At 41.2% G+C, this 13,438-nt stretch overlaps 1 protein-coding gene across 1 annotated transcript; it reads right to left on the minus strand.

The window, feature by feature from the left end:
• Positions 1-608: 608 nt before the first annotated feature.
• egr3 (early growth response 3) lies at positions 609-4,564 on the minus strand (the record flags this gene model as incomplete). Its single annotated transcript, XM_080739165.1, has 2 exons — positions 609-1,711; positions 4,411-4,564. 2 exons carry the CDS (start codon positions 4,562-4,564, stop codon positions 609-611), a joined length of 1,257 nt encoding a protein of 418 aa, XP_080595291.1.
• Positions 4,565-13,438: the final 8,874 nt, after the last annotated feature.

The following is a 13,438-nucleotide window of genomic DNA, read 5'->3' on the forward strand; positions in this document are numbered from 1 at the left end:
GCTGTTATGTTTGGCAAATGTCAGGCACAATAATGAGAACAAGGTTGGCTGTTATCACAATACATTTGGCACATTCTTTTAAGAAAACAACATTCAAATATAAAAAATACCACATTTCAACAAAAACAACAAAAAAGAAGACAGTCAAGTGCCACTAATAAGGTATCCGACAGTACACAAATATAACCAATTGCACTTTTAAACAACCCAATAATATTAATGCATACATCTCAGACATCTCTCCTCTATCTTGTCTATTTCAACCCCTGTGATGGATTCTGGCATCCTTCCGATTTAGACATTCTCATCAAATTTTACATTAAAGTGTATTCACCTCTAAAACATAATGATCTGCTGTGGCTTTTTGGACAGAACATGCCAGGGTGCCTCTCTGTTTGCTGGCACTGTGTATAGTATCTCAGGCCTGCATTACTTGAAGGAGACAAGCATTCTTTCCCCTCCCATTTAAGGACATCCATCTCAAAATAGAGAAAGGACAAATCAAAAGAAAAAGGGGTGTAAAGAGAGTAAAAAGTCACCTATTTATCTCATAGTGGACAGGATCCTTTCCTCCTCAGTCTCTTTAGGGGGCATAGTGGCGGTCCAGTCTATGCACAGGTAGTGACGGTCATGATGCTGCCACTATTGCCCCCCACACTGCCACAGGAACTGGGGGGTGAGTTGTGGCTGCCAGCTGCCCCACTGCCTTTGTCAGCAGGCTTCTTGTCTTTCTGTTTTAGGTGAACCTTAGCATGTCTCTTGCGCTCGTCACTCCGGGCAAACTTGCGTCCACAGAACTCACAAGAGAAGGGCTTCTCACCTGTGTGCGTGCGGATGTGTGTGGTCAGGTGGTCGCTCCGGCTGAAGGACCGCATGCATATTCGGCACTGGAAGGGTTTGTGACCCGTGTGGATGCGGAGGTGACGCGTTAGCTCGTCTGAACGTGAGAAGCGTCTGTCACAGTTCTCTGCTGGACAGGCGTGTGGCCGCTCATGCACAGGAGTTTTGCTGGGCCGGTTCGGGTACTTCCTCGGCCGGATGGGTTTGAGTGTCAGAGTCTGTGGAGGTGGGTGGTGCTGCGGGGCATGTTGTTGCCCACCCATGAAACCAGGGTGAATCTGTTGCTTGTCTTTGAATGCTCTGATAGTCTCCAGTGGTGTGATAGGTGGAGGGTTGACCCGTATGGGGTCCATGGTCTGGAAGGGCTTGTGCTCCATGATACCAACGTCGCCCTGGTGATGGAAAAGATTGTAATCAGGTATCATGGAGAAAAGGCTCCCATCCATGGAGGGTTTAGATGTTGAGTGATAGTCATTGCTGGGGTAGGCGAGGGCAGTGCTGGTAGCAGGGCTGTGATGGAATGAGACCTGGTCCTGGTATAGGTCACCACAGGTGGAGTAGGCAGGCAGTGGAGGACCATACACCTGCTCCATGTCTGACGTCTGTCCACCCATGCTGGCTGCAGAGGATGTCTGGGTTGTTACCGTGCCAGGTGATGGTGAAACGCCCAGGATTCCCGCGCTGACTAAACTAATTATATTGTTATCGGAGCACCATCCAGAGCCACCGATGCCACCCGATGGCGGAGTGTCAAAGGCAAACTTCCCCAGATAGGTGACAGTCTGTCCACTGCGGTTAGACTGGAAGCTGGATCCATACTGAATCTCTGATGTTCCTTTCTCACTTCCCATGCCCAGATCCATGATGTTATCTGATTTAAAGGGGGGTAAAACACATAATGTAAATCGTTATTTTGCATGAAACATGACACAAAATGAACACCTGAAAAAGTGATTGTGAAAAGAAGAAAAAAACACACACTCTAAAACGTAATCTATCTACATTAAACTATACTAAATATGAACTTGCTTGATTTCAGTGTCAATCCCTGGTTAGTCCGAAATTCAGCTTCGCTGCATATCCCTGTATAATAATCCGCCAAAAAGAGATCACAAATAAAAGTAGTCCAATACACTTCATAAAGAAAATGGTAGCGCTGTCAGACCTGGAAGTTAACTGACAGACTGCTGCATCTGAGACAGTGGTGTGTGTCTCTCTCTCTCTCAGATCCCACAAGCTCTCATAAATCAAGACCTAAACACCCCCTTTGATCCAGTCATTGTGTCCCACTGGAGGACAGCCAAACTCAATGGCTAGATTTGATTCCTTTCACAGTAGGACAGATTATGAGGCAGACAGCACTCAGACCACGATCACGGGGTTCAAAAAGTATTCGCACCAAAGAAAGATAAGAAATGAATAAGGAAATAAAAAGATACGAAAATAAGTGCAAATTCAACTGTCAAGACCTTCCTGTCAGTATTCTGTGTCAATGCAGCGATGAGACCATTTTGCAGCATTTGCCAAAATGCTTTTATCATAATGAAAGCATTACATGAACGTTTCTGATCTTTTTTATGTTACATTTTACAGCTAATCTGAAAGTGTTCAAATTAATTTATTCCACATCAAATACAGAAATGACTTGGATGAGCCATTGCCTTTATGTGATATACTTTATGTTTATATACGCTGATGTTGTTTCGAGAAAACATCAACAGAAGCAGAACACCCATAAAACAGTCATTATAAATTGCAAGAAATTACACAATATTCAGAATTCAATAGCCTATTGGAATTATTTTTTGTTTTCCACAATGCACAAGATAAGGTATAGCACAAAGTACCAAAGACTATATTGGCATAATTTTGTGTTAGCTAAAACATTAATATCCCATTATACTAAACATTGCATCTATACATATATGCCATCATACTTTGAAAATTTGATTAATTGATTAGCATAATAATAATGTGATGATCTTTTATTGTTATTACATGTCAACAAGCAACACCTGCATCATATGTAACACCACGACTTGGTACTTTTACATTTTTATAGTCTAATCTATTTTGTCATTTAAAATGTGAAACTTAATATTGTGGTAATTAAAACAATGACAATGCTGCAGTTAAAACACAATATGCATATAACTGCAGCGTGTTTTAACCAACCTTGTTCCATATGTTTAGTTTGGACCTATGTGAAATGTGTTTAGACCTTATTCTAAAAGCAAAATTAAAAAATATTGTATAGAAAATATATTATACTGTCACTGTGTCAAATAGCTATACGGCAAATAGCCTACATTGATTTTGTTTAAATCCTGATTCAGAATATCAGCAGATTCAGCACATTTTCTCATTAAAAAAAGTGTAGCCCATTTTCAGCCTTAGAGAAGGTAGACCTATCCCACACCGCAATGGTATTTTCAATTAAGTCTAATCGGCCTAAAATTATTGTTATCCTCAAACACCCATCACCTCAGGAGCAAAAGGTGAGATGCAACAAGTAATTGATTTAACGTCAACCTGTGACACTGACATTAATAATAGGCTACAGTTCTAATATACCTACGTTAATTTACAATAAAATGTACAATAAGCACATGGACTAATATAGACACAGTATAAAGACATTTAAAATGTGCTCGGGTTCCGCAACATTGGCTAGTCAGTCAGTGAGTGTAAAAAGGTACACGGGCCTATAACAGAAAGAACTGCGGCGACACACGCCTACAGAAGCAGACTGGACATTTTTTATAGACGTTAATAAAATTATGAATGAAAACCTCTGTCTGATGAAGCCTATTGAGACAGTCTTGCACCAACAATAAGCCATGGGTCATCAATAGCCTATAATAGGCTCATCTCAATCTACGCAGTTAAACCATTATTTTCACATATTCCAATTATGATCCAATGGGCATATTTACAGGCTACTTGCGCAAAGCAATACTTTATTAAAGGTGTAATTTCGAGTTATCTGGGTTTCGTCTCGTGTAAACCACTGATAGACCTATTAGTTTGATTGGTTGGTTGATTGATTGTTTGAATACTTTATTAGAAGTTTGCATAGGAAAGGGTACAGCTGTAGGCTATAGCCTACAGTTCACTGATATACAAGGTCAACCAAAAGGATTAAGACCACAAGAAAGCTTTTGGTCTTTTAATGAACTCTTGTTCAATCTATGGGCATTGAAAGTTATTGTTATACTGAGCAGTCGTTTGACATTACAGGTTAAATCCTTGTCACTTAAAATGTAGATAGGCTACTTCATCATAGTTTGGTAACTTAACTTAACTTTATAATAATTAACTTAACTTAATAATGTATAATAGAGTTGTCCTAAAAGTAGCCCATTAGGTAGCCTAGGCTACTCTATAGGCTTGTGCGTCTCAGCCGAGCGCTAACAGGTGCCGGGGCAGAGGAGCGAGCGCACCGAGCTGGAGACAACTGTTGCCTTGTCCGCGCACGCACGCTCTACACAGAAAGTAGTCTGAATGACTTAAATCCACACAAAATATATATTTTTAAATAAGAAAAAAGAAAGGAAGAAAATGCCTTACCTGTATTCATCTGTGAATAATGGTTAATAGAATCCGTGCTGGTGAATATATTCATAGACGTCGGGATCTCCTCTTCGGGGTAGAGACTGTCGGGGATGGTGTTTATTAAGCTGCTCATGGTAAGAGGGAGCTTGTCCGCCAGTTTCCCTGTCATAGCAGTTATTCAGTCAGACATAGATGACAGCGTACAGGTATCCAAACAACAGTTGCAACAGTGTTCTCAAAGCTGAAAACACAGGCGGTGATGGTGATGGTGATGATGATGGTGATGATGGTGATGATCAGTCATATATGAGAGAAGCGCAGGAATCCTGTGTTGTATCCAAGTTCCCGCGGATGAGGCAGCACTGGTATCCTTCTGGTTAAAAACAGATCTGTGCTGTTATTAGACAAAACCAGTGTGAGTGACAACTGTTGTTGGTCTGCTTGTGGAGAATAATGAAGTCTGTGAATCAACTGTACGGTGGTGTTGGTTGCACGAGAGCAGCGCTACTTGCTCTATTGGAGCTTGATAGGGGACTCCAGCTTGCCTGTGTTAAATAGGGGGGTGGAACATTCGCGTGACGTAGATGACCATTTATGGATAGGCTACACAAAGCGAGGCAGTCCACCACAGCGCTGCACGTCAGCCCGACTGGAAACAAGAAGCGAGGAGCAGTCAGTCCGTAAGCCGTGAGCCGTGCACCGTGACCGGCGCAACTTCCAAGTTAAAACATGATGAAGTTACAATTAGGTATGGCTTTTCAAACTTGTTCATGTCAAGTCAAGGACCCCCAAATTGACACTTATTAGCCCGCGGACCCCTCCATTTGAAAAGATGTTCACAGCAGTGATTCTCAAGCATTTAAGGACCCCCAGTTTGACATGATTTAGGCTGCGGACCCCCGTTTAAAAACTGAGACGGTGAGACCCCAATTTACATTGTAAAATAAAAGTTAATTTAACTCGGAGAGTGTAGGCTACAAATGGAACTATAAATGGATCTGTTAGGGTCCACATTTGGTTCCATGTGTAGGCAACACTCTCTGAATTACATAGCCTACCCATAAGGGTCCATTTGTTTCCTATCATTTAACTGGAACTCACTCAAGAACCACTGGGGGTCCCCGGACCCCACTTTGAGAACCAATGGTCTAGCTAACTCGCATGCTCTATTAGAGTGGAACCGAAAAAACAAATTCAGTCATATTTAATAATAAAATGATTGTAGTATAACTTCTAGAATGCTACCACATGTTACAGTTTAGGCCTATCTAATCAAGTGCTTGTGTAGGTGAACGTTTGTTATCAGGCTACGCTACGACAAATGGCTAGGCTACTACTAGTACTAGGCTACTGTCAAGTTCAAGCTGAGTCTGAGAGGGACAGACGGGGAGATGAGGAGGCTGGGGGCGTTACCACCACAGCAATAATAAACCGTAAAGTAAGCAATAATGGCCTTTAAAATAAGCTACATAGATCTATAATGTTCTTTCAAAGTCTTAGGTTGAGCAAGTTAATTCACGTTTCTACCTTTGTCTTTACTTCCATCCTATTATTCTAATCCACGTTGTTAAAATAATAAAACATCTTAACCACATAGGTCTACTTGTGCACGGAGTTTTAACTCCTGTATTGCAGAACATTGGTTTAAAACTGTCATGCAGCAACACTGGCTGACAAAGAGCATAATTGACGGAGTTAATCGCTTGTAAATATTGCAAGCGCTTCCTAAATCCACCGGCTTGCTTTGACTTCAAGCGCCAAGTAGCCGCTGAAGTGGAAACTCCATATTTGGTAGTAATCCGGCGACGCCCCTAAATGTCTGTATTTGGTTAGCAAAGTTCCGGTTAAACTTGTAGTGGAAAAGTGATCGGAACCCACAGCCATTTAAAGGAATCACAAAGAAGGACAACGCGTCATGGGTCTCTTCTCTTCTCACTAATTTACCAGCATGTAAGAAAACACCTGGCTACAGATAAATAGTCTATTTAATAGTCTACTCTATACCAATACCCATATCTGTTTTGGTAGGATACATACAAAGTAAGTCCTTACATGCAAGCATATGGGTTGGCATTTGGCATCATCATATTTTCAACATCACATTATCGACATCAGTGGTGATAAAACAGTTTTGCATTCCTAGTTCAATTTTGGCCAATCCTGCAAAACTGATTTCTTGCAGTTACAGAACTAACAAGATTGAATGAAATGTCAATATTTGAGACTTGAGAAATTAATAATACCTCTCTATGAACCAAAACTGAGAGATTGTTGGGAGAGGTTTTTGTGTTTAGGGGCAGACGCAAACACACAATGTGGTGGGATCTCATGAAGTCTCATTGCCATAGGAAAATAAGTTTATTGCGACTGTCAGGTCGCAGTTACTATCAAAACCTCCACCGGCTGTCTGTCTGTCTCTCAGTCACGTCACACTTTTCCCCTACTCATATCTCCGCCACCGTTGCCCCTATCTAGGCCAAACTTTGCACTCACACTCCTTGGCTGCCAAACCACAACCTCCACCCCTCATGTCTCACATGGCCCTCTTTTAGCGCCACCATGAGGCAGATTCTTGCAAAACACATTTTTGGACACTGCTCATACAGATTTTGCCCTAAAATCACGCAAAGCGGTACACAGAACAATCATGTCATCAACATGCACCTGTCCCATCTAGCGCCACCATCAGGCTGATTTTTGCAAAACACATTTTTGGACACTGCTCCTACAGATTTTGCCCTTAAATCATGCAAAGCGGTACACAGTATCTCTACAGTCATGTCATCAACATGGATCTGTCCCATTTCCCATATTCCCTCCTAATTGCCTATATTGTCTTCTAAAGTTTGTGTATGCGACCTGACGGTCTTACTGGTACAGTAAGTGTGTGTGCACATGTGTAATGATGTCACTGTATTGCCTTCAGATGACCTTTCAGAGTCTCCCGATTTTCCTGATATTATTTCATTAATATCAGAATATGTCCCCGGGTCTAATTCAAGTAAACAGGCAGTAAATGGTACAGAAACTGGTGCATCTTTATCTAAGGCACTTTACAATGATTGTGAATTACATTCACACTCATTCACATGCCGATGGCAGAGGAAACCTTGCAAGGCACCAATCTGATCATCAGGAGCAATTAGGGGTTCAGTGTCTTGCTCAAGGACACTCTGGGGGAGCCCGGAATCGAACTGGGAACCTTCCAGTTTCCAAGTGGCCGCTTTACCTTCTGAGCCACTGCCGCAGTGACTTTAGTGACCCCACACTGTTTTCTAACAAGCTCTACAAGCTCACAACGTGTCACAATGCGACAAAACATGGTTGTGCCGTGGTAAAATGATGTGTGACTCACATACCTGTAGCAGAAGAGGACAAATGTCACCTCAGATCAATGGTCAGCTCATATGAGTTTGAACAGTCAAAGGCCATACTGTCCAAGATGTCAACATAGCACAGACCAATCAAAGGCTGTGAACGGTGCAATGTTTTTGTTAAACACGTTTTAAGCTTATGCATGTGAGCTATGTGTTACCTGAGACCTGTGACAATAACCACAATCTGTGCAAGTGTGGTTACTATCTCAGATCAAAGGTAATATTCAGCTCGTATGAGTTGAATTTTTGATTGTCCGTGCTGACGTCATGATAGTGGTTATAACACTGACCAATCGCTGTGATTGTGAAACAGGCGAACCAATCGCAAGCCTGTGTCCATGAATCGATTGGCCTGTTCTGTTTGAATAAGACATGACATCATGATCAGAACAGCTTTTGATTGGTCTGTGCTGACATCATGGTTAACACGAAGTGAAACATAGGAGTGGTTCGCACCGCTCAAAAACAAACGTAGTTCTAACTCTGCTGTTAAACATAAAGGGTAATATTAGCATGTGCATATTTATAGTAGCACAAATGTACAAATTCCATTGCAGCTCCTATAAAATGGTTGCCTTGATTGTCACGTTTGGAGATAGCATCACAAGGGCCTTATTTATGTACAATCACTGCGCTCACTTTCCTCATGGGAACCCTTTATGGCTCTGTGAATGGAAAGTGGCCCAGCCCAGCTGGAACCATGCTACCTGTTGCAGGGCCTGTTTCCTCGACTGTGAGATGTGGTGTCACTTGGGAAGGAGGCTTCCAATGACTGTACATAGGGTGATGTCGTTACATCACTTTGACTACAGCTACAGCATTCTGGCTCCTTTGCATATGGGGATTCCGTGGAAACAAATGGCTTGTCCTAGATGGATATCTGACTCATTTTAATGAACACAGCGGAAAAAACACAACACACACAGGGATATAATATAATCATGTCGGTATCCATCTAATATTTATGTATTTGAGAACATTTTATGTATTCTTTTAAACCAAAGGTGTAGGGTAAGTTCATACATACAGTCTCAGATTAATAATATGAAATCATTTAGGCTGGTCAGTAGCTGGGATTCTTGATCACAATCAACTTCGGCTTTGATAACACTTACGACTCATTTCTGGAAAGGTGGCAGGTACATAAATTGAGAGGTCAATTAACATTCAGGCCGTGAAAAATGACCTCTGAACCTGTCATATTACTGCGCTTATACCTTTATATCGTCGTTGTCGGGTGAAAACCTTGTATGTCCAGTACCGTTCGTTTTGCATTTATCATTTTTAAAATGATTTAAACTAGTGAAAACAGCCGATCGTTGTGTGCTTGTAGATCTGCTGTTTTCACTACTTTTGTGCGACGGCCTTGTGTGATGAAGCAGGGCTTTACTTTGTGAAAAAAAAAATTTGTTTGAAACTTGGAGATACGAGGTTTCTGCCCGACAACGACGATATGTTTTTTGCACTCAATAATGTCTGATGAGTATACATTGTGTGTGTGTGTGTGTGTGTGTGTGTGTGTGTGTGTGTGTGTGTGTGTGTGTGTGTGTGTGTGAAACATATTGAATTATTTTTTTGTCAGATCACAATCTTTTAAGGAATAACAAGTTGGCAACACTTTACTGTTATATACAATGTGCTGGATGCCAACTGAATTAGTGTATGCTAGAGTAGCAGGTAAATCTTTTATTTCTCCACACTGAATAATAGGATAATAACAATAATAATTGAATTAGTGATCATCATGGCACATACCTCATAAAATGTCAGTGGTCATAACGTATCACTATCAGGAGAAAGAAATCAGTTTTAATTCCTCTTCAGACAAGAGTGTACGTTTAAATCTCCAGGTGGAGTGAACTGTGCTGGATCTCTGCAGTCAAACCTGTAGGACAATGACAGTCTGTTGGGGTCAAATGCACAGTAAATACATGTGCGGTGTGTCCAGAGGACCATAGTGTTGACATGCATTTAACAGATGTCAGATTCAAACCCATTTTGCCACGCTTCAGAACAAGCGGTGAACTGGAGGGGGGAGTGGGAGGGCGGGGTGGGGGGGGGCGTCTCAAAAGAAATCCTCTTGCACTTCTTGACAGAAAGAAAAGATACATGGAGACTTGAGTCATTATGCATATTAGATCACTTGGTACGGTTAGGCAATTGAATTGATTATACAAATTCCTTTTAATTAATGTTAGTTTGAATAAATTAAGGAAATATTAAATGCCTTTCTCATATCACCAAGGGATCCAATACGTTTATTTCTTTCTTTAAAGGAATGCAATATACTGTGCACACTTGAACTACAGCTGTCACTTTTTCATAATCGTAATACATCAACTCTCCTGATAATTGGTGTAGAATAAACATACTAAGGAAGCGGAGTGGCAACACCCAGCTGTTTTGGCAGCATTATTGTGAGATATAGGAGGAAAATAATGCACTTTATGTGTTTGCAGATAAATAACTTGGCATCCTATTAGTGAAGTGATAGATTCAAGTAGGTGGTTTTGGAAGAATAGTCTCCCACTTGGCGTACTGTGCACTGAGTGCCATGTTGCGGAATTATACTCTACTTGCCAATTGTTAATAATCTCATTTTATAAACAATGTGAGCAAACCAATGCCAAGAGAGAAACTCCAACTGACAGATATACCACACTTGTTTAAAAAGGGAATGGATTGTTTTAAAGGACCGTAATGCCATCAATACCTGTCATTGTCTGTTCACTGTGCATTAAAAGGAAACACTTTTCCCATTAATGGCTTTATTTTTAGATGTATCTTTTGTTTACATCTTCTATATAGTCATTAAAATATTACCAAACTTACCTGAATTGAGTAAATGTTGGCCGAGCATCATTGCAAGGTTAAGTGGTGAACGTTTGAATCTGGTTTATAAATCAATACCTTTCTCCAGGGGCAATTTTTGGTTAGAGAATTTGGTGTGTTACCTATCTCAAGCAAGTTCCAGGTCTCTGCGAGTTGGTTTTCATACTGAAATAGACTCGCCGGTATGGTCCTTTAACAAACTGTGCAAGCTACATGTGTACTGCTTCAGTTGTTTTGTTTGTGGACGGGCTGTTTTGACTGCTAAGTTGAGGAGGCAAACAAAGTGAATACAGGACAATTTGATCAATGATCTTCCAGAGTTCATGGAGAGGGCACATAGAGGTTTACCAAGGCTGGCTTAACCACCAAAGGAACAAAAACCTCCATTACCTACTCTAGCCTGGCCCGCTGATGAGACACCAAATTGGGGTCAATGAAACCACCAACAAAAGATTGATCATCGCAACATCAAAGTCCCTCATGTAAATCCAGCCTTTTTCAGACATCTGGGGTATTGATACAAACCTTTCCCAGAGGACAGGTGCTGGTTAGAAACCAATATTCCTCATGGGGGGGTACACTGACCCACCCTCTACAAAGACCTGCGGATGTCTGAAAAGTGTACCTCCTAGTCCAAAGGGTTGAAAAGTTTATCCACACCATCCTCTACAGACCTGCCAGGTGGGACCCTTTCGCAACCGCCTAAAGTTCAAAATGGGTTCAACATGCTAAAGTTAAATTCAAGGACATTTTACTTTTTCCTGGTGGAGCGACTTTTATTTTAGACTTATCTCTTTCAGACAACACACTTTACTCAGAATATTTCCTGTCCACCCAAAATGATCAGTGGAAAGATGATAAACAATTTGACAAACAGCATGTTCCTTTTTACCAATGACAACACAAGGCCCTACAGCCCCTCCCCCTTGTCCTGACACTATGAAGTGTATTTTGGTTCAAGTTCCACTGCGGCTTCCGGCTGTGTTGCGGTCTCGGTTTCACCTCCCACTTCCTTTTTTTGGCCCTGACGTGTTTCCTCCCCTGAATTTAGACTCAACTCTTTCCACGCTCAGTTGTGATATCAAGCTCTCTTCCCTCTCTTCGTGACAGTGGTCGGAAACTAATAAGAAAGCCCCAGTGAGGTCAAAATCAATTTCCCCAAACCTAGAGACCAAGGTCAGGTGACAAGGATAAAACCTAGTTAGATGATGCAACAGCATAAGGAAATATGGTATCTTTTCCATTCAAAGACTAAAAGTAAAAGTAAGTTGACAAATTAAGAAGCATTATAGCAACAATTTATTTCAGAGTGCATAGACGTATTTATCATATTAAATAATAACATTCCAATTACACACCCATATGTGATATCTACCATAGATACTACTTCCATACGTTAGCAAAACTCTGTGAATTACGAGGTGATGACGCAAACCACGCTGAGAATCCTCGTCAGTCTTTGTGGTTCTGGCTGAGGAACTGCACGGCAGCCACTGGCGCTCCCAGGTCAAACCTTTCAATGAAGGCTTGTGGGTCCCAATTACCTAGAATAATGACACAGAGATATGTCCTTTTAAATTGATGACATTTATTTTTTATATCTTTTATAATAATAATAATAATTATGTACTGTATGTAGGTTTATGCAAAGGCTAAAATGTAATTTGTATACATTTATATAGACTGATGCCAGGCCATTTTGGCATCCTATCGTATTCGTACATCAAAGCTATAGTGTGTATGAAGCATTATAAGTGCATTATAATGCATTATAAATGTCCTGACCTTTAAGTAAAGTGTTATCTGCTGTTCCTCTGTGTTTATTATGCATTGTGACCAGCTCTTATACTTCATAAACCTTGTTATAAGTTATTATGCCTAATTATAAACATTTATAACAAGGGTTAATGCCTTATAAGTGCATTAACACATAATAGACCCAACCTTTTATAAAGTCTTACCAATGAGGTTAAACCAAGTTGTGTTTTCAACTCTCTACTGTACCGCTTTTGCATACAGTAATTACAGAAAAGAATTAAGACTGAAGGAGAAAACAAATTCCATTCATTTTCTGGTCATTAAAAATAAACATGTCTTGTTAGTAACAATCTAACCTGTCTTCCTAAACATGCTATCACATTTGTCTGGATATAATTAGCATGTTGTGAGTGCAATTACTGAATGCATCTCAAGTGCATTTCTAATGACCACTTGGTCTGTGTTTAAGGGGGGTAGGAGGCCGAAACGGAGCAGCACGCGGCTCGGGGATGTGATGTGAGTCACTGAGAACAGCACTGCTGAAAATAAAACATGTTGCTGTAACGATGGAGCGATGGAGGTGGGAACGCAACGACTTATTGGCAAGAAGATATGATTCAGTCGCCTGGACTGTTTTTTTCCCCCTCCCCTTTTAAACAAACACCAGACGGCGATCCGGCTGGTATGACAATATCACTTCATGGATTTTGACAAGCACCCCGTCCGTTCCCTGCAGCTCCCCACTCGCTTTAAGACTCAATTCATAATCAGCATTCCAACACAAAACCGTGTGTGCGCTTTAAAACTGTGAACTTCAAGCGATCCTGGGGAGGGAGTGAGTGAGTGAGTGAGTGAGTGAGTGAGTGAGTGTGTATGTGTGTGTGTGCGTGTGCGTGTGCGTGTGCGTGTGTGTGTGTGTGTGTGTGTGTGTGTGTGTGTGTGCGCGCGCGTGTGTGTGTATGTGTGTGTGTGAGAGGGGAGAGAGAGTGAGAGACCGAGACGGAGAGAGAGAGAAAGAGAGATAGAGATAGAGAGAGAGAGAGAGAATACAGTATTTGGCCTTGCATAAGACAATA

Source organism: Nannobrachium achirus (genome assembly GCF_963921795.1).
Source record: "Nannobrachium achirus genome assembly, chromosome: 12".
NCBI classification, from domain to species: domain Eukaryota; kingdom Metazoa; phylum Chordata; class Actinopteri; order Myctophiformes; family Myctophidae; genus Nannobrachium; species Nannobrachium achirus.